Genomic DNA, 21827 nt, shown 5'->3' on the forward strand with positions numbered 1-21827 from the left:
TGGCCAGAGTTTTTTTTTTTTTCCCTTCTCTTTTTTTTTATCAAATCAAGAAAGGATCTCACAGGGACAGAAGCATCAGTTCTAATATCATTCTGGCCCGTTATCAGTTTTATTTATTCCATCCCAAATGGATTTGTTTGGCTTCTCCTACTAAGCCTTGTAGAGTATGAGGAATAAAAAGCTCTGGTTGGTGTCATAGGGATCAGACTGGTAACTGGTTCAGACTGAATGAAAATGAATTTGTGGTTCTGAATATAATCCAGCCTTCCACTCTCTCTCACAAAAAAAAGACAGCTCTCCTGGCAACCGGAGCCAGCAGGCGTTGTTTAATGAACCCGAGGCCAAGAACATCACTTACACAGGCTCTGAAAAACACGGTCAGGCCATTAGCTATTGATTTTAAAAGATGCTCTGAAAAAGAATGACTGGGGACCTGTGAAAGCCTTAGTCAGGCTGTGACCATCTACAGACCAGATGATCTCAGAGATAAAGAAAAAATGATATATATTGTTATTCTCAATGCGATATGAGATTATTTTTTTAGCGTTTGGAATGTTAGGAACAGCCCGAGATAGCCTTTTCAAAATGTATGTAGTAAAGCTTAATCCAGACATGAGTGGATCATGTATATTATCCTTCCAAAATGCTCCAAAATATTGAGTGATGCATCAGTGATGTGATTTCTGCTGATGGAGGTCTCTTATTCATAATATCTTATGAACCGTATCTTCTCATATTCAACCTTTATTTTTTTTTTTGGTGAAATTTTTCCCTTCTGCTCTGACATGGACAGCTGCATCTCGTTCAGGAAAGACATATCACAGTGTTTTTTTTCCTGAATTCCAAATGAAGTGGCTATTTCTTGTGTAATGAACATGTTGGATCTCTTTTTTTTTCATTCTTTTTGTAGCGGTTGGTTTCTGTGGGGCTTGATGCTAAAAATACTGTGTGTGTATGGGATTGGAAAAAAGGCAAAGTTCTGGCCACAGCAACCGGACATTCAGACAGGGTATGGAGTCTTTAAAATCATCATATGAAGTCATAATATTGAGTGGTGCACTGTTTTTCTTTTAATACTGTGTGTTTGTATTTTAACTTGTAGATATTTGACATTACCTGGGACCCGTTCCAGCAGAATCGGCTAGTGAGTTGTGGGGTAAAGCACATTAAGGTGAGAGCATTGGCACTTAATCAGCTGTGATCGTATGATTGAAAATCATTTTGAAAATGCTTCCATAACACCCCCCCCCCCCACACACACACACACACCTCATCTTTTCTCTCCTTCTTTGACTTTCCAGTTCTGGTCAATGTGTGGGAATGCCTTGACACCCAAACGGGGAATATTTGGGAAAACAGGAGATTTACAAACCATTCTTTGCGTGGCATCAGCGAAGGATGACATCACATACTCAGGAGCATTGAATGGAGATATTTATGTATGGAAAGGACTGAACCTGATTCGCACCATACAGGCAGCCCATGGGGTAAATGAAGCATTCCTCAACACACACACACACACACAAACACACTTCCAGTCACTTGTCACACCACCTCCTATTCATATGTAGTTTCACTAGCGACAAGCTTTATTTAGTCTCAGTTAATCACTCTCTCTCTCTCCCTAACTCCTACACCCACCCCAACTAAGCTGAATTAGCATAGCCCAGTCCACATGGTTTTAAATCAGAGTACTCCTGAGAGTCATGCCAGAACATCAAAAACTGGAGCCTCAACCTGACGAGGATGTGGGTGGAGAAAGTCTATTGTCTTTTTTTCCCTTTGTGTCGACAGGAAACACTTCAGAGCAAAAATAAGATATGCGACCCATTTTCTGGCTGATATTTAATTCCTCTCTCTCTCTTAATTATCATTTTTTTTTCACCAGTGCCTTCTATAAAATATCTCAGCAAACACAGCTTGAGGTCTGTGTATGTAATGTGTAAAAATGATTTTTGCGGAATCTGAGCATTTGTTCTGTCTCTTTGTCTATGTTTAGAAACTGCAAAAAATTCTTGTACAAATGTTGTCATAAGCAGTGTAGTACACATTTTGTATAAGCTGAATGACATTGCTGTTTGTGTGTATGTGTGTGTGTGTGTGTGTGTGTGTGTGTGTGTGTTTGTTCACATGCATGTGTGTGTGTGTATGTGTGTGTGTGTGTGTGTGTGTGTGTTTCTTTGTACAGGCAGGCATATTCAGTATGTATTCCTGCGAGGAGGGTTTTGCCACCGGAGGCCGGGATGGTTGCATTCGACTGTGGGACATCGATTTTAAACCCATTACAAAAATTGACCTTCGAGAAACCGAACAGGGATACAAAGGTACAGCGAGAGATACGGATTTTCCTCAGGATGTATCAAACATTACAAATAAAGCTTTGTGTAATAGGGTTCATGTGGAGTGCCCACCCAGTGAGGGCTGAGTCTTACAGACAGACAGTGATTAAGTGAGGCCAGGATAATACTTGAAGTGATGGGAGCATGGAGTGGCACTGGAGGGATGGGAACAGGGCGAGACTCTGATTTGGGTGTGTCTGCACATGATGGGCTTAGGCACTGAGGAGTGTTTGCAGGTGTTACTCATCAGTGGAGAGCTCTATACATCCTCGCTTTGGAATGGGATTATAGTTAATTATGCTCTCCTACTCCTAATGGATCTGTGTAACGTCAACACACGTCTAGTGACGAGACTTTGAAGAGAGAGAGTGACAGGTGTGCTCTGAGTGAGCAGAATGAAGGAGACAGAGCTGCTTTATTTCTTCATCCTCACTTTTCCTCAGACCTTCCTCTGTCTGCTGTCAGATGGAGAAAAATAGGCTGCAGTACATTTTCTGGAGACAAACAGGTTGTCATCTAGCTCAACATATTTCACAGACACAGAGCTCAGAGCTTCTTTCAGAACATTAATCCTGTGCCCTTATACACAAGGCATCTCAGAGTAAGACTATTGATCCAAGATCAGCTGCCATCAATGCATGTCATCCTATTCATTAGGATCGTGAAATGCACAAACTGGTCCTAGACCAGAAATGATATATATATATATATATATATATATCATTTCTGGTCTAGGACCAGTTTGTGCATTTCACGATATATATATTACCACTGATGTCTCTGTGGAGGATTGTGATATTCTAAGACGCTCAGTAAATGCACATCAAAGATGAGATAAGTAAAGGCGGCAAGCAGATGAATGCTAATGCCTGACCTTTTAAATAGAGTGCAGGATTAATTAAATCCCTGGCCTTTCTCAGTGTCATTTAGAGCCCAGCAGGCTCTGCTGATGTGTTGCCCTCTGATCAATCCCTTTTTGATAGCACCTATCAGTCAAGCCTGGGTCACCAGGGTTATTGTGATAGGAGACAAATGCTACCATGTAACTAAGTATATTTTATAAGTATATATTATGGTTGACAATGAACGTGAGTGCTGTGTGACAACATTTAACATATGTATGAGTGTTGTCGTCAAGTCTGAGTTACTCTGTGGTTTCACAGAAATTGATGGTTTCAGTATAGCCCCTGTGAAGGGTTTAGATTCCACTGCCACCTACACACCTGCTGCTCTGCCAGCCTTTCAGAAAGATGTGTCACAGTTGTGATTAACTGTTCATTTTGTTTTTAGATAGGTTCATGTGGTGATGTTTTCTTTCATTTAATTCCTCTGTTTGGAGGGACCTGGTCAACTCTTGGTGACTATATGCACCATTTGGTTACCATAGCAGCCTAAGTTGACCAAGCTGTAGAGACTTTTGTGATAGCCCAGTGATTCTGTTGGGGCTGTTTGCGAAGAAATTTACATATTTGAGTGATCTCAAATGTTTGCCTACCTGAGGTAACTAGGTTTGAAGCCCTCGTAGTGTTTGTACACGGTGAGATGCGTCACATGAGGTTGTTCAGTTGCCAGGTGCTTATTTGGGTTATTTGTACACAGAGTATGTGATAAAACACTTCAGCGGGTGCCCTATCATCAGAGGAGTATTTTCTGCATTGACAGTGATGTTATTGTTTGGCAGGTGTGATGTATTGTGTTAAAATAGCAGTCTTTGAGATAACTGGTGTGTGGGAAGAATGTAATGAAATCCTCTCTGAGGACTCCCAGCTGGTCACAGACAGAAGTCATTGCAGTGCCCATGGAAAGGACATTGTCACTTTACTTTGTGCGAGTTTCTTTACTGCATGTGGGTGGCACGTCTTCTCTGCTCATGTGTGTCTGTTCTCTCTGTATTTGCCCTAAATGAAAACTGTCCTATCTCTGTCACAGACACTCCTATAGCAATTTGCTTTGGCAAATTGAAAGTGGCTTGCAATGTGGTGGAATGCAATGATGAATTAGATTGGATGACACTTTTCATTTAAAGTTGATGAGCAGGTGTGATTCCAGGGAGGTGCCAGACAAAATGACTTATTAAGTCTTGATGTCATGGTGAAGTAGCATGTGCACCAACTTTGGAGACCTGTGCTTTTATATTTACTCAAACAACAGCATTCTGAACATTTTCTCAAACTCGTCCTCGTCTTTGATAACTATAATTAACTATACTTAACAACAGTAAGTACAATATCCTTGTGCTCTTTTTCTTACAATCTCTCTCTCTCTCTCTCTCTCTCTCTCTCTCTCTCTCCCTCTCTCTCTCTCTCTCTCTCTCTCTCTCTCACTCTCTCTCTCTGTCCTTTCAGGACTATCTATCCGCAGTGTGTGTTGGAAAGCAGACCGCATCCTGGCAGGGACTCAGGACAGTGAGATCTTTGAAGTGATGGTGCGTGACAGGGACAAGCCGCTGCTGATCATGCAGGGCCACTCTGAGGGCGAGCTCTGGGCTTTGCATGTCCACCCCAAGAAACCGCTCGCAGTGACCGGCAGTGACGACCGCTCTGTCCGGTCAGTGGCTCTCTCTGTCTTTCTCTCTCTCTCTGTCTCTCTCCTTCCCTTTTTCTCACATATACATGCACATACACATACATTCTCTCTCTCTCTCTCTCTCTCTCTCTCTCTCACACACACACACACAGACACAGACACACACACACACACACACACACATTCTCTCTCTCTCTCTCTCTCTCTGCTTCTCTCTCTCTCTCTCCACTTTCTTAATGAACCGTTGCTCCAAACACTCCCTGCAGTATTTGGGCCAAAAGCAGATTCCCAATCAAAGCAGCAGCTGACATGCACAATGGTACTGTAGTAATGAGCCAATATGCCAGTTAAAGCCTATGACAGGGTCACTGATAATGGCACTCCTCCACCATGCGGTGTATACGCAGCCAGTTTCTGCCTCGGCACGATTTCACGGTGAGCCAGGCTCAGCCTCCAGTCAGCCTTGCTATAGAGATGTGTGGGGCACTGGGTGACAGCCACATCTGTCAAAGCAACAGCAGGCCAGGCCTGATGCCACAGGGACCGCCTGATATTACTCGACTCATGCAGTGACTCATCAAGTGGGAATGGAATAAATCCGACTGCATGTTTGTTTCTTCAACATTTGTTGAATGGTTCTGTCAAAATGATGCACAGCTGAACACCCTTCAAAAAAAAAAACCTTTGGTTCAGTTAATAAATTACCTTTAAGAGTATTTTACATTGGTTATTTTTTCGACAGCGGAACATTCCAAAAGATACCAGACAGTGTAACTCTGAGCGTCTCATTTAGCATTATGTCAAAGGCCTTGTGATGTACCTTTAAAATGGTAGACACACCTGCAACTTAGATGTTTTTTTTTCCAGCCATTTCTCTCAGTGGTGTAGGATTGATTACGATATTGGAGTGAATTTTCTCCTTTCTTTCTCATTATGCTCAGGTTGTGGAGCCTGGCAGACCATGCTCTGATTGCGCGCTGTAACATGGAAGAGGCAGTTCGCAGCGTGGCTTTTAGCAGTGACGGCTCCCAGCTAGCCCTGGGCATGAAGGATGGCTCCTTTACTGTGCTTCGCGTCAGGTAGCCAGCAGCTCTGCTAGCATCTATCTCTCCTGCCTTTTGTGCTCTGTATTATACCACTATGTTTCCCTTCTGAAACATTTTAATGCTCCTTGCTGGTTATGTAAGCATTAGTGGACAAGGAATATGCCGTAGCTATTCACATATCTTTGCTTAGGCAGAAATAGGAAGTGCTTTCACTATTGGGCCATACTGTGTGTTGAGTTCTTTATGATATTAGCAGCACTTCAGAGAATTGTGTTTTAACTCTGATTGAAAGCTTGGTTTAATTTACTTCACCCAGGAAGCCAGTTCGTGGGCCTCCATTTCCCTTATGTCATTGTAAATTTGACCAAAGTGCTGTTAATCAATACCTTTAGAAGTGGCTAATCCCCTCAATGTACTTTGAAGTGAGCGTCTGGTGTTTACTCCATCCCCATAAAGAATGAATGGAGCTTACTTCTTAGAGTGGGGTTATGAATTATTCGATTTCATGTTTGGATTCCAGTGCTGTGTCGCGGGGGATTTTCCCAGAGGTCTTTACTCTTCATAGGGATTAGTGTCAGGTTGTTTTCGCTTGTTGGTTGGTTTGTTTGTTTTTGACAATTAGGTAGATCCTTCGGAAAGCAACCAATTTTACAAAATAGCTTTATAAAATCTATGTGTAAGTGACCCTTCGCCACAAAAATTTTACCAACTCTTCTAAGATCATTCTAAAGTGTAAGATTCACATTAGTTCATAAGCAGATGCCTCATAATAACATGGATACTGAAAGAAGACATCTTAGTTATAGTGCCTCTTGTGTTCTTAAGTAGGATTACTTAAGCTATAACCTGGCTGATAGGGCATATTAATTTTATCTAACAAAATTTTTGAGGTGTTGGAGTCTCACCTGCACACTGGCTCTGATATAGTATTTATTTTTTCCTCAAACATTCATTTATCAAAATACAAACAGAATAGCCATCTCTCCAAACAGTGACACTGGTCATTACGTAGAGGAAGGATCCATCAGAAAGACATTATCAAGTGTCAGCTGGTGGAATTGCTTTTTCACTGAAACAAACAAGCCTGATGAGATGCTACTGCTTTAATTTGGTAGCCTCCCCCTCCACCCTCCACCAAACAGAGAATTACCGCGGAAGTTGACGCTGACAAGGACGGAAATGATATTTCAGCCAAGCTAAGAGAATCATTAAAGGAATGAATGATCCGTTTCCATCTGGCGCTGTTCAGAGATCGTTAAGTAGGTGTTCCAGGGAAGCAGTATCAGTCCATTAGTGGCTGTTGTTCGGTGCCTCCTGGAGGTTTTGTCCCATGCTCGTTTCGGTGGCTTAGGCCAGGGCACACTGTCAATCTGCCTCATATCAAAAAGAATTGAAAATAAGATCTTCATAAATGAAATTATTTTGTTCTGAACTGAACTGATTTAGTATTCTTTTCCTTGGGGCAAGTTACTGGCTGTCTGCGGTTTTGCATTAAGCAATACTGCCTGTTCCTCTCTCCTCCTTTGGTTCCCACTTTTGCAAACCCCAGGGACATGACGGAGGTGGTACACATCAAAGACAGGAAGGAGGTGATCCATGAGATGAAATTTTCTCCTGATGGAGCCTATTTGGCCGTGGGCTCTAATGACGGACTTGTGGATATTTACGCCGTAGCACAACGCTACAAAAAGGTGGGAGAGTGCAACAGATCCTCCAGCTTCATCACACACCTAGACTGGTCCATCGACAGCAAGTTTTTACAGACCAATGATGGAGCAGGCGAACGCTTCTTCTATCGAATGCCAAGTGAGTCGCTGCATCCCCTGTCTCAGAAGAGTTGGCAAGAGCTGCCACTAAATTCTACCAAACTGTTTGGAAGATTACTCACACTTGTCTTATTTGCGCACATTATACTCTGAACCCTTTGTGCTAATTATAAAATCAGTTTACAATATAATTTACAATGTGTTGTACACTGATCCCTGTTTTGTCAAGACAGTGAGGTAGACATTATTCCAAACATTAATTTATGTTTAATGTGTTATTGTTTTGTTGCTTCAGTGGCTGTCTTTAAACGCTTAAACCATTTCTAGTCTTAGGTCCTTAGAGAAATGCTTTACCTTGGGTTCATGTCTTTCCTAACCTTAAAGTAGATGTTAATATGACAGTTTCTGAAACTGTTATTCTCCCTTAGCTGGAAAGCACTTAACCACCAAAGAGGAGGTCAAAGGGATCCACTGGGTAACCTGGACTTGTGTTATTGGCCCAGAGGTGAGTGGCATCTGGCCAAAGTACAGCAACATCAACGACATTAATGCTGTGGATGCTAACTATAGCAGTGCTGTTCTGGTTACCGGCGACGACTTCGGCCTTGTCAAATTATTCCGGTTCCCTTGCCTGAAGAAAGGTCAGTTTTCCATAATACTTCGATCATGAAACTGATTGTTCTTTTCCAAATCCTGACAATTTGCACATACTGCTTGTGCACACAGGAGCAAAATTCAAGAAATACATTGGCCATTCTGCTCATGTGACCAATGTGCACTGGTCACATGACCTCCAGTGGGTGTTGACGACAGGAGGGGCGGATCACTCGATATTCCAGTGGAGGTTCCTGCCAGAGGGTGTCATTAATGGTGTCCTTGAGCCCCTCCTCCAAGGTATGTGTGTACCCACTAGGGAACACACTGGTGTGAGAGCCCTCGTGATGTGGGTGTGGTTGCAGGTGTACTGATGCTTAAACAGGCATTCTCATTAGCTCATTCTCATTCTCATTCTCATTTAATATCAGTGGACGATGGTTAAACCTTGTCTTGTGACGAGGTACAGTAGTGGTAACTACTTTGATGGTATTGTTCTAATACAGACCAAGCTTTTTATGTAATTAATTTTATGTCATTAAGGCTCATTCTTGTCTGCCACATGTCTCTGTGGTAAAGCCACAGAGGCATATATTGAATGACTCCCACTGAAAGTCTTCTTGTGGGTAAGAGTTTGGATGTCTTACGTATCAGTGTAGTCTAGACATAAATGTCTAAAGAATGTCACCTGATCCTCTTCTGTCCAGATGGATATGTAGACTCCAACAGTGAGGAGTCAGACTCAGATGTTTCTGATGTTCCAGAGCTGGACTCTGATATTGAACAGGAGACCCAGATCAACTATGACCGCCAGGTAAGCAACGTTTCCTTAGGTATTCATAAAATGGCTTCAAGCTTTTCAGCAAGCTTCATTCACATTGGATCATGACATTTATGAGTGACGCTCACTGCCATTTATTAAAGTTACACGAAGAAAGCAATTTCTGTGCCTTTTGCCCATTTTAGAAGATCTTTTTTCATGTGGTAAATGAAGCTCATTCGAGACACGGCTACATAAAGGTCCAAGTTGAAGGGGTTTTAGAACAGGAATAGTCTAATCTAATGCACAGGAGTCTGATCATCCAAGATTCATGGTCACCTTCATGAGATTAGTCAGGTGTGTTTGAAACAAAAGTTTGCATTCAAAGTGGCTCTTAAGGAGACCTGTGTCTGCTTTAGGATATCGTGACTGTACATCGGGTAGTATTCCACAAACCAGGTAATTTTAATTTTCCAGGTAAGTTTAGTCAGAAGTCAAAACTGTCCAATAGAAGAACAGCCAAGGAGCATTCCTGCTGGATATTCTTGACATTTAAATTTGCTCATTCAGTCAGCTGAGAAAGCTGCTTTATTGTAGACCACCCATAACAAATTTACTCTCATTTATTAAGACACAGAGATATTGACCAGAGGGATGAATGCGCTTTTTGATTTATGCAAAATAGAAAAACTGTTTAAAAACAACATATGATGTGCTCTCATTGTTGGGTTAAGAATAGAATTTGGATTGTTGGTGTTACGGGTTTAAGTCTGTGAAAAGGCCAGCTGAGAGAGGTGGTGAAAGAGAGAGATAAGATAGTCAAATGTTGCGGTCTTTCTGACACATTCTGTGTGGGATTGGCACAAGGAGAGAGACTTCATTTTTCATCACCTGCTGTTTTTTTTTTTTTTTTTCTTTTTCTTCCATGGCATCCGTCGCATACTTTATCTTCACCGGCAGCTGTGTCTGCATCTGTCACCGTGACAACGCGGCTGCTGTGCTGCCGTGAATGCTGCCATGTGTTCTGAGCAGATATGAGCCCGGCTTCGTCCTCATGACTGATCAATGAGGCACCCATTTAAACTTTAAACACTCTAGACTCTTCTAACACTTCGGCTCAGTCCTCATGTAACACTTTCCACTTTCCGAGACGCACGGGGGATTTGCACGCCTGGTTGCGTGTTGCGAACTGTGCGCGCTGCGTGGCTCATTGCTGTCAGAATGGGTCGGCTTTGATTAAGAAATGGAAATAGAAAGAAAGTTGAGAAAAACATTGTTTGACAAGCGTAATATCGTCACGTTAATGAAACTCTCCGTGTTCAATGTTAACTGAGCACATCGTGAGGAGAATTTATTCAGCAAAGGGTCTGCCCCATCTAGACAGCTCTGTCTACTTAGTTAACTGAGGTTGTCATTGGATTTCACATAATGCAGAGCCAATTAAGCTCTTCTTCGTTTTGTTCACTGCTCAGCTCAATGAACTCAGTAGAAATATTTGTCTGTGGAGGTCATGAAATATTCACATCTTATTAAATAATGTAATTTACCCGGAAAAAAAAAATGTAACCTTGTCAAAACAAAGAAGCAGGTTTGCTTTTTAAAGTTTCAACTCTTTGTTTGTCTGGGTCTCAGGTGTATAAGGAGGATCTACCTCAGCTTAAGCAGCAGAGCAGAGAGAAGAAACAGTTAATTGGGTCTCTTAAACGCCAAAGAGGCCCTGACGTGGGACTCAGACTGCAGTTTGTCCATGGGTAATGTGTCTTCATGCATTCTCATTGGTAACAGTACGTCTGTGTGACTTCACATAATGAGTGATACCCTAATTAATATCTCTGAGGAATGTGTCCACCTCGTCAGCATAATGTACTTAATGTGTCTCCATAAACGTATGTGAAGAGTTTGTCCTCTTGTGTCCTCTGGACTCTGTGTAGATGGCTGTAGGTCATTTGTAATGGTTAATCATAATGGTAGTTTCATTTCCACTGTCAAATCATGAGGGATCATAAAGCATTGAACCATTTTACTGGCTCAATTTGGTTCTGAAGCCTACTGTGCTTCTGGAAATGTTAGTAATACCACAGTGATTCACTAATCAATTATGTGTTTTACAAAGTTCTGTTACTAGATTAAATGAAATTATTTTCACCTCCCCAAAGAAAATTTGAGGAGCTTTCATGTTCCTGTATCTCTTGTTCTGTAAAATGTCTTATTTTGTTGAAAGGTTTTATTTTCACCTCACATGGGCTTAAAATTCCCTGTGCTCCACTCTCAGCTACAGTCATAGGAAAATCATAAAAGTGTCTGCAGTCCGTGTATTGGGAGAATGGAAAATACTCCACACATACTGCGTTCCCCAATTAGAATTCCACTCACAGCATGTGTTTAATGAAGGGCAGTTGAAACAGATTGGCCAGCAGAGAGCAAATAAAGAGCGCTCCGTCTTGTTTATTTGAATTGTTTATAAGATGTTACACCACGCTGGATTAATGCTTCATCTTAAGGGCCAACTTATCTTGAAAAACATATTTTTCTTGTAAATTTTTCAGCCTTTTTACAAAATAAAATTCATTTATGTGCTCGCATTTGCATGTGTGTGTGTGTGTGTGTGTGTGTGTGTGGTGTGGTGTGGTGTGTATGTTTGTGCGTTTGTGTGTGTGTGTGTGTTTTACATGTTAATTAGAATTTCATCTCTTGGAGCCCTGTGTCTGTGTGTCTCTCCTCTGTGTAACCCTTGTGTGTGTGTGTGTGTGTGTGTGTGTGTGTGTGTGTGTGTGTGTGTGTGTGTGTGTGTGGTTGTGCGTGGTTGTGTGTGTGTGTGTGTGTCTGTGTGTGTGCGCGCACGCATGTGTTTGTTTGTACACATGGGTGTGTGTGTGTGTGTGTGTGTGTTTGTGTGCATGTGCACATGTGACGTGTGCATGTGTGTGTCGATGCGTGTTGTGTGTGCGCACGCATGTGTGTTTGTGTGTGTGTGTGTATGTGCATTTGCAGTTACAGGGGATATGACTGCAGGAATAACCTGTTTTACACTCAGACCGGTGAGGTGGTATACCATGTGGCCGCTGTGGGGGTGGTTTATAACAGGCAACAGCACACCCAACGCTTTTATCTGGGACATGATGATGACATCCTCTGCCTAACTGTTCATCCAATCAAAGACTTTGTCGCCACAGGCCAGGTACAGCCCAGCTTCATTATAAAGGAATACCATGAGAGAGCAGCTCCACTCCTAAATAGCCTTGTGTTGTCTTTTCTTTGAAGCAGTGTGAAAAAAAAAAAACACACACACACAAAAAAAAAACAAGGTTGTCTACAACATTAATGAATGTCTTGTGTGATCCTTTTTTTGTCACAATGTCCAGGTTGGCAGGGACCCAGCTGTACACGTGTGGGACATTCAAACCCTGAAGTGCCTCTCTCTGTTGAAAGGCCATCACCAGAGAGGAGTCTGTGCCCTTGACTTCTCTGGTAAGGCCATCCCGCCACCTAGACACCCATGACCAGTACAAAAAGAATGAGTTCATTACAATCAGACAGGGTCATAAATTCAGAACAAGTGAGGTTGAATTTAACTCGGCCCTTGTGTACCTAGATTTTATATTTAGAAACCCACCTATAACATTATAGTTTTTTTTTTTTTTTTTGTCATCGAAGTCTAAGGAAATGAGCGTGATTTACAGAAGTGTTCTTTGAAATTACAGTATTACAAAGGTGATCACGCACTCATTTTTGCATATAAACATTGCATTCATCTTAATGAAAACTGATGCATGTCTGTAACAGTGTTTGAACAAAAAGGCCAATTTTTCTCCGTTTTACAGCGGATGGGAAGTGCCTGGTTTCGGTTGGCATTGATGACGACCACTCCATCATCGTCTGGGACTGGAAGAAAGGGGAAAAACTGGCAACTGCTAGGTAATAAAAAGCTCAGGGCTTTAGCTCAACAACTATAAATCTGTGGTTTATGTTTGAGTCAGCTCGGCTGACAGTAATTATTAAATGTTGTCTCTCTTTCTCTCCCCCTCTCTCCCCCTCTCTCTCTCTCTCTCTCTCTCTCTCTCTCTCTCTCCTTCTCCCTGTCTAGGGGACATAAAGACAAACTCTTTGTTGTAAAATGCAATCCTTTACTCATGGACAAGCTTGTGACAGTGGGCATGAAGCATATAAAGTTCTGGCAGCATGCAGGTACACAGTGGCCTCTTTGTTTCTCTCTCTGCTCCCTACTGTCTGTCTGGTGTACACCTTGTTCTGCACAGGTGTCTCTGCTCTGTTTAACGCCGCTGTCGGCTACATTGTTTATGAGAATGCTCATTAGGAGGTGACTCTAGCTCGTTAACCTAAACCGTAAGCCCAGGAATTAATATTTCATCCCGTAATTAAACCTTTCTGTTTTCTTTTAGTATTGATCAGATTGTCATTTTTTTCTGTATGTGACTGTGTGTGTGTGTGTGTGTTTGTCTACGTGTATTTGTTTTAGTAATGAATGAAACATTTTCAGAGTTAATTTTTACACTGATACTCTCTCAGGTGGTGGCCTTACGTTCAAGCGGGGGAGTTTTGGAAACTTGGGGAAGCCGGAGACGATGATGTCGGTTTGTTACGGGCGAACAGAAGAGCTGGTTTTCTCTGGTGCTGCCACTGGAGATGTGTACATTTGGAAAGAGCCCATGCTTCTGAAGACTGTCAAAGCACACGACGGACCTGTTTTTGCCATGTTCTCTTTAGACAAGGTGACTGCAGGCTCTCTGGAGATGCAGTACTTCCCCTCATTTCTCAGGTTGCACGTTTGCTGTCGGGTCGAGTGACCCATCGGGAAATCTGTGTGTGTGTGTGTGTGTGTGTGTTTGTGTTTAATGGTGGCTCTCTGCCCTACAGGGATTTGTGACAGGAGGAAAAGACGGAGTAGTGGAGCTCTGGGATGACATGTTTGAGAGATGTCTTAAAACCTACGCCATCAAGAGAGCCAGTCTGTCTCCAGGATCCAAAGGTACTGAGCTAACTACCACAACCGTCCTCAGCAGGCCTTTCATTAAGGGCTCTGTAATGACTCTTTTACACAGTTATGATTCTTGGTCTAACTGGTATATTCCAGTATGAAAACATAAATAAGAATATTTTAATATGAGAGACATCTTAACCAAATGTATCTATAGCATCGTACAGGTTGAAGACCATTGCAGTTTACTAGCTTGAGTGGAAACTTTTTCAGTATTTAACTTTGTTACATTTAACAAGTCAGTGCAACTGTTATTTATAACATTGCTGTTAAGACTCAACCTGATTTAGTGCTGCCCCCTGTTGGTTTTTCTCACCAAGCACATGAAACCTCCACGGTTTCCTCAGAAAACCCATTAGAGCAGATGGTCCAATTAATTCCCAATATCCTAATTCCCACCAGAAATAGGAGGTAACATCTCTGAGAAGTCTGTGTGAGGATGATAAATGTTTTGGGTGTTTTTTCTTTGCTCTGCAGGGCTGCTTCTGGAAGATAACCCTTCTATTCGTGCCATTGCTTTGGGACACGGACACATCCTGGTGGGAACAAAGAATGGAGAGATACTTGAAATAGACAAGACTGGCCCAATGACCCTGCTGGTTCAGGTGTGTGTGTGTGTGTGTGTGTGTGTTCGTGTGTGTGTGTGTGATGATTAGAGACCAACAGTAAGACATTCATGTCCCTATTTCCCCTGGTTTCATTTCATTCTTAAGTCTTATTCGTAAACAGCTTCAGACATATGTCAGAGATTCAGAGTCATTTGCAGTTCGTGTTGTAAATCCAAATGTATGCTTATAAATTTGTCTATACTTCAGAATTTGCAATTAAATTAGAATCACACTCTTACAAAGCGTGAAATAGCTTTTTTCCCCCTTCCTTCTTAACACGATACTCACCTGCCAATAACAATTATTAAAATTTGATTATCTCAAATTCGATCAGTTGAAGCGTAATTTGATTTTGAACAGCCCACAGGCCTGAAGTCTAGCTTTAGAAACCCTGTCTTTGTTTATCTGACTGCTGTGTTTGGCCACGGCTCATGAATAAAGCAGTTGGCTCCTGTGGGAGCAGCTTCACTCTCAGAGTGCACAGGGATTCTCAGCCCTAAGCACAGCAGCTCTGTAGCCATGGTGAACAACCTTGCCGCCTCTACTGCCGTGCTCCCTCTCTCTCTCTCTCTCTCTCTCTCTCTCTCTTTCTCCCTCTCTCTCTCTTTCTCTCTCTCTCTCTCTCTCTCTCTCTCTCCCTCTCTCTCCCCCTCTCTCTCTCTCCCTCTCTCTCTCCCTCTCTCTCTCTCTCTCTTTCTCTCTCTCCCCCTCTCTCTCTCTCCCTCTCTCTCTCCCTCTCTCTCTCTCTCTCTTTCTCTCTCTCTCTCTCGGCTTTTGTTGAAAATCTCGTGCAATAAATTCCCTGAACCCAGTATTGTTTGATGGAAGCAGGGCGTATTTTTATCTTGACAGTTATCGTGTAAGTTCAGAAGTTTTGTTGGCATGGTGGAAATCCACCACACCAAGGTTAAATATGTATTTGAAATATTTTAATGACTGAATGAAATATTTGAATATTCTGCCTTCCTTGTGAAGTTAATGTGTCAATGAGCAGGACAAATGGCAGTTTTGAGGAAGGCTGCAATGCATTAATGTAATATTTGTTTGCTTTCGCTAATGTTTAAATTCATATTTAGTTATTTGGTGGGTGATTTTGTCCAGAGTGACTTACAACACAAAGTCCCATTTGAATTTTAAATAATAAACTCACTAAAAAGGAAAACAAGGTGAGGGAGCCAAGTAAGCTAAATGAGACAGAGTCCGGTCATTCAGAAAGGAATGACTCCAGAAGGGTATTTGAATCCGAGGTTCACTACAGTTGCCTGTTGCTGTGTATAAATAGGGTCATAAAGAACTAGTACAAGCTTGAGTCAATATGACTGTTAAATGATAGCATGACAGAAATATGACAGACAGGTGAACGCATGACAGTGAATGGGCACTGTGAGGACATTGCTGCTGATTGTATGTGTGCTTACAGGGTCATATGGAGGGGGAGGTATGGGGGCTGGCTGCTCATCCTCTACTCCCCGTTTGTGCCACAGTGAGCGATGACAAAACCCTGAGAATATGGGAGCTTTCTGCCAACCACCGCATGGTGGCCGTCCGCAAACTTAAGAAAGGTACTGCGTCCTGTCTCAACACCAGTCTTACCTAAATCAGCTAAATCGCAACGACCTGCCGTCTGTCAGGCCCAGGATCTGATCTTTCTGTGTGTGTGTGTGTGTGTGTGTGTGTGTGTGTTTGTGGGTATGCGTGTATGTGTGTGTTGTGCATCCATGTGCACCCGCATGCATGTGCGTATGTGTGTTTATCAGGTGGAAGATGCTGTGCCTTCTCCCCTGATGGGAAAGCCTTAGCAGTGGGCCTCAATGATGGAAGTTTTCTGGTGGTGAATGCGGACACACTGGAAGATTTGGTGTCTTTCCATCACAGGAAAGAAGTCATCTCCGACGTGAGATTTTCACCAGGTGACAGTCATTGGCATGACGATGTTGAATTCCTGTTGATTGTTGAATGTCATACTGAGTAGCTGTTTTCATACTGAAAAGACCTTGGAGCTGGAGGAGCTGTATTTATGACACCATTTTACTGTTTCCATGGTAATTTATGCAGTGAGATGACACTGGGTTGCATTAACGCGTTTGCACTCTGAACTGAGGAGAAACCTCTAAAATGAGAAGCGGATTGTGTGGTTTTTTTTGCTGAATTCTTTCTCTGTGTTGTGTTTGGTGTATGTGGGTATGTGTTTCTCATCAGATGCTGGTAAATACCTTGCTGTAGCCTCTCATGATAACTTTGTGGATATTTACAATGTCCTGACCAGTAAAAGAGTGGGAATCTGTAAAGGAGCCTCCAGCTACATCACACACATAGACTGGGACACTCGTGGTGAGTATGACAGATCGGGTCCAGAGTCTTTGTATGGCCACAGACTGACTGATATCTCTCCAGACAAATTGGCACAGTTATTCTGGGACATTACCATCATCTGTTTAGTGCAGATTGTTCAATCATTCACCATTAGACTCTTTGGCACGACCATTTTTCTTCCTTTTTCCATCCTTGTGATCTATGAAACAGTAGCACTCATGTATTTGAACTGGAACTAACCGTCAATGAACTTAACTCTTCAGTCGTTTTCTTCATATCACCAGATATCACCATGATACATCATATTTGACCTGGTTTTGTCAAACTAATTAAAACAGAGAATGTTATTAATCAGAAATGCTCTCATGATGAGGGGGAGGGGCAAGTGATTCATTATAATATCGCTGTTATACAGGTAAATTGCTGCAAGTTAATTCTGGTGCCAAAGAGCAATTATTCTTCGAGGCCCCAAGGGGGAAGAGACAAATTATACGCAATTCCGAGGTAAAAGAGCCATATCAAACACACTGTTACTAGATAAAGAGATTTACTCATTTTCGGTTTTTCATTAGTTTTTTTCCCCCACCAGGCAGTAATATCAATCTTCTAAATTAAAGTTTTTAGTATGAAAATAACGACAGATTTCTCTCTCTCTCTCTTTCTCTCTGTCTCTGTGTGTGTGTGTGTGGGTGTTGTGCATCTATAAGATTGAGAAGATTGAATGGGCCACTTGGACTTGTGTACTGGGTCCGACCTGTGAGGGCATCTGGCCCACTCACAGTGACATCACTGACGTTAACGCCTCTTCCCTCACCAAAGACAGAAAGCTGCTAGCAACTGGAGATGACTTTGGTTTCCTTAAACTCTTCAGTTATCCAGCTAGGGTGAGAGTTTGAGTGGTTCATTTTAAATCAGATAATCCTGTTCAGCATGACCACTGCTCACCAAAGTCTTTGAAAACAAACAAACAAACAAAAAAAGAAAAGTTAAAGCTCAGCTCTCTCCTGTGTGCAGGGTCAATATGCCAGGTTTAAACGGTACATGGGCCACAGTGCCCATGTGACTAATGTGCGTTGGGCACAGGATGATGTCACGTTACTGACTGTGGGCGGGGCCGACACTGCACTAATGATCTGGGTGCTGGATACTGATGGGAGCAGAGAGAGCCGTCCAGTTGATAGTGAGGAGTCTGAGGAGGACACAGAGGAAGACGGGGGTAATATTCTGCTCTTCATTCTTCAAGGAGGAGACATCTGCATGGTGTTCATGTGGCTCTTACATAAATATGGAACAGATAGATAAATTATTACATAACATTGTTAGGAGAGCTCTTTTCTCTGAGAATGAAATAGAAACAAACATAGCATTCATAGTTATCTTCACGCTGAAGAGATGACATTCGTGGCTGAAAGAGTTTTCATTGGTCATTACTGTGACTGGCTGCAATTTAATGTCTGTACAGGGTATGACAGTGATGTTGCCAGAGAGAAAAGCATTGACTACACGACTAAGATCTACGCTTTGAGCATCCGGGAAATGTCTGGCACCAAACCCCACCAGCAGCAGAAAGAGGCGTCAGCAGAAGAGAGGTACACCCCAATGTCCCTGTTCCATTCCACCATCCCCTCTCTCTGGTCAGTAGTAATATACGCAGTTTCCAGTCAGTTTTGTCTGGGCTGAAGTATCAGAGACAATTAAGTGCAGGTAAACAACTGAGATAAAGAGGTTTTGGAAAAAGTCAGTCTTTGTTAATGTTTTGTCTTGTGAGCAGCTCTGTGCTCCTCATTTGAAGAGCTGCTCTGAAAATTAGAAGAGAACCAGTCAAGAACTGTACTCACTATAGCCCTCTTTTTTTATTTTATTTTAGAGGAAATTGCTAAATTGCACTCATGTGGTTCTTCCATTTAAGAGCTCAGGTGTTATAACTAAGCTGGACCATAATTGCAGGGACTGTTGTTGTGTCTAGTGTGCTTATACTGCCCTCTACTGGTACAGAATCCAACTGTCATCTTCTGCCGTGATAGCTTTTCAAGCCTCTGATTCTGGTTACTAGGTTTACTGATGTAATATTTTCTGTGTTGTAGCATTTTGTGCTATAGTACTTTGTAACTGGTACTTTTGAAACTTTTTTCAGTCACAGTCATTTCATAAACCAAGCTTTGTGGACAGTTTAAGGAAGTCTTAGACTGTCAACAAAGCTTGTTTTAACAGGTTTAGTGTTGTAGGATATGTTAATGGGTCTAGTTTTTAGATTTCCTAATGCCTTCAGTGGATAAACTTTGTTCCCTCTCATTTTTAAAACTCTGTAAAAATGGCTCTGTAAATCATGTAATCAAGTCTTAAGCTTCACATACAGTTTTATCTCTATTATGAATATGAGTGTCTGCCCAGTTGAACATTTTCACTCTTGCATATCATAAACTGTTTTGACATGGTACCATGCATTTGCTGCAAGACAGCTACTCAAATATAACTCTGTGGAGGCTCGGTCGAGTACACTGGTTTTCTTTTGATAAGCTTTCCCCTCTTTACTGTGTTTTGCATGTACCATGGGTGGAGTCTCCGTTGCTATGATACTGTGCACTGTTCCGTTCATATCACATATCATCTCTGTTAGAGTCGTCTGGTGTGTGTTCCATTTTTCTGTTTATTTTGTTACTGTGTTGCTATGTACTCTTTTGGTTGAATGCATGTTTGACATGGTGTGACCTTGGTGAAAGGGGATGGATTATTTTTGCACTTAATGTAGTTACACCATCGCAGTATGTCTGTCATACAAAAGTGAGGGTGAAAACACATTAATACTCATGCATGGCTGCTCAGTTAGGTAACTGTCTTCAGTGAAAGAAATCTGCTTTTGTAACATACAAAGGTTTGCTCCTGTCACAGACCCCATATTGTGATGTGTCATGATATTGTATCATTTTATTCTCAGTGGTCCATAATTTCATTCTCCTAAAATGCACTGGAGCACTGCAGAAGCTCTTAATATCTCTGTTGTATTTTACCTTGCATTCCTTTGGAGGCAGGGCATTGTCAAGTAAGTATCTCCTGCTTACCTTCTTTCCTGTTGAGAGTTTGTTTTTTTTTTGTAAAGGAAGATCTTTGTTCAGCTTCTGTATTGTGAAGATTACAGCTATTATGAGGCGGTCATGTTACAAGTTTAGCTAGGAGACTTTAATATAGAGACAAACTAGTACAAGCTGGATGTGCGGGTTGATGCACATTGATTGGACTTTTTTTCCGCTTACTTGACATTTAAGGCATAATTTTAGAATCATTCACAATTTCTTTTTCAGTTTACTTAAAGTAGGTTATTTTTATAGTGATAGTCGATTGAGACTGCATTTTTTTTTAAAGAATTATGTCAGATAAGTTTGAATACTAATGCAGGTTTTTGATTTTGTGTTTTGTGTTGGATATTGTACAGAGAAACATTGTTTTGTTGTAAACTAGAAGGGTTTATAATCTTACAAATAAGCCAACAGATCCCCTTGATCTAAAGCCTGTGCTTCATCCCTCCTCTTGTCTTGTAACATCCATGATTTTTCCCCATCAGTCATCTCTACATTACATATTGTGGCAACCCCACAGTGTACTTTTGCTCACATCAAATTCTAATTAAACAGAATTAAACAGAATACGAACTCATGCAAAAATTCTGTGATGCTCAAATGGCACTAGAATGCGGATCATAAACATTCTGTCAACAAAATTCCATCCCTCAATTCTATCCTAAGAACTCTCTCTCTCTCTCTCTGTCTCTCTGTCTCTCTCTCTCTCTCTCTCTCTCTCTCTCTCTGTCACACACACACACATCCTCAGGACCATAACCCTCACATGACTTTTCTTTTCCCAAAATGTCTGTTGTTGTTGAGGAGGCGACTGACGCGTGTTTTTCTCCCTGTTGCCTTGGCCCCCTCTCCCTCCCCCCTCCTCATAGGAGCAATAGTGCACACTTTGCACAGGGACGCCAGGGTATGATCCCCATTATCAATCTGTAGACTGGTGCACTGTCCCTCCAGCACTCTTCCTCTCTCTCTCTCTCTCCCTCTCTCTCTCTCTCTCTCTGTCTCTCTCTCTCTCCCTCTCTCTCTTTTTCTCTCTGCCTTTCTCTTTCTGTCTCGTTCTGAGCTCTGTCTCACTGAGCATGCTGAAAGGCAGGAGCATGGTTGGTTTGCTGAGCCAGGCAGTGAATGAACAGCCCACTCTAGCTCTTTAGATTGCTTGTGCATGAGCTCTTTAGACTCAAAGGCCCTTCCACAGGGTAACCACATTCCACTAAATCTCTCCCTTGGCTTTGTCTGCTGCGCTCAAGGGGATCCAGGTAAAGTGAGACTTTTGATGTGTGTTTTGGCTGTGCCTCCAGGTTTGATTGTCTCCGTTCTTGTGTCTTTTGTCGTGTCCCTGATGACTCATAACAGGCTCATCTGACTCGCTCATTACTTCACTCATATTTGCATCCAAATGGATGTAAACAAAAAAAAAAAGAAAAAAAAAATACAATGGGCTGAACGGATGTTGTCATCCTTTCATGTCCTGTTTCAGTCTGGCGCGTGGAACATTCTGTTTCAGATATTTTCCTGAAGGACTGTTCAGTTTCTTCCTCGTTTCAAAAAAACCTGTTAATAGATACCGTTCATCTTATCAGTATTCATGATCATAACCATGATGCCAGTGGTTGTTATCATGATATTTTTAGCTGTCACAACAATGCTAATTAGACTGTTTTGAAAGGAGACACTTGCCTAACCCTTATTGGATTTCCTGTCTGAACTCTGTTCCAAACTGAATCATGTGCAGTACCCCCATTAAAGGCTGATGGATTAGGATCTCTGGCACAGAGTGTCTACTGCAGCTCGGAACAGGAGACAATAGA

At 42.0% G+C, this 21827-nt stretch overlaps 1 protein-coding gene across 2 annotated transcripts in view; it reads left to right on the forward strand.

Annotated features, from left to right (window-relative positions):
• Positions 1–21827, forward strand: part of LOC115809771 (echinoderm microtubule-associated protein-like 6) — a 45022-nt gene that overhangs the window by 12593 nt on the left and 10602 nt on the right. The window contains exons 3-29 of one of the 2 annotated variants that reach the window (XM_030771581.1): positions 911–1009; positions 1103–1171; positions 1302–1487; positions 2189–2324; positions 4685–4886; positions 5807–5944; positions 7461–7717; positions 8106–8318; positions 8404–8571; positions 8979–9085; positions 10664–10782; positions 12023–12209; positions 12394–12499; positions 12853–12946; positions 13116–13216; positions 13559–13761; positions 13907–14018; positions 14505–14632; positions 16056–16197; positions 16393–16545; positions 16835–16966; positions 17364–17452; positions 17656–17832; positions 17963–18164; positions 18411–18537; positions 19974–19988; positions 21267–21275. In XM_030771581.1, coding sequence (XP_030627441.1) covers positions 911–1009; positions 1103–1171; positions 1302–1487; positions 2189–2324; positions 4685–4886; positions 5807–5944; positions 7461–7717; positions 8106–8318; positions 8404–8571; positions 8979–9085; positions 10664–10782; positions 12023–12209; positions 12394–12499; positions 12853–12946; positions 13116–13216; positions 13559–13761; positions 13907–14018; positions 14505–14632; positions 16056–16197; positions 16393–16545; positions 16835–16966; positions 17364–17452; positions 17656–17832; positions 17963–18164; positions 18411–18537; positions 19974–19988; positions 21267–21275 — 3671 coding nt within the window. The remainder of the gene's footprint in view (positions 1–910; positions 1010–1102; positions 1172–1301; positions 1488–2188; positions 2325–4684; positions 4887–5806; positions 5945–7460; positions 7718–8105; positions 8319–8403; positions 8572–8978; positions 9086–10663; positions 10783–12022; positions 12210–12393; positions 12500–12852; positions 12947–13115; positions 13217–13558; positions 13762–13906; positions 14019–14504; positions 14633–16055; positions 16198–16392; positions 16546–16834; positions 16967–17363; positions 17453–17655; positions 17833–17962; positions 18165–18410; positions 18538–19973; positions 19989–21266; positions 21276–21827) is intronic. The other variant, XM_030771580.1, reaches the window with a different exon arrangement.

The sequence above is a fragment of the Chanos chanos genome, chromosome 4 (assembly GCF_902362185.1).
Source record: "Chanos chanos chromosome 4, fChaCha1.1, whole genome shotgun sequence".
Classification (NCBI taxonomy): Eukaryota; Metazoa; Chordata; class Actinopteri; order Gonorynchiformes; family Chanidae; genus Chanos; species Chanos chanos.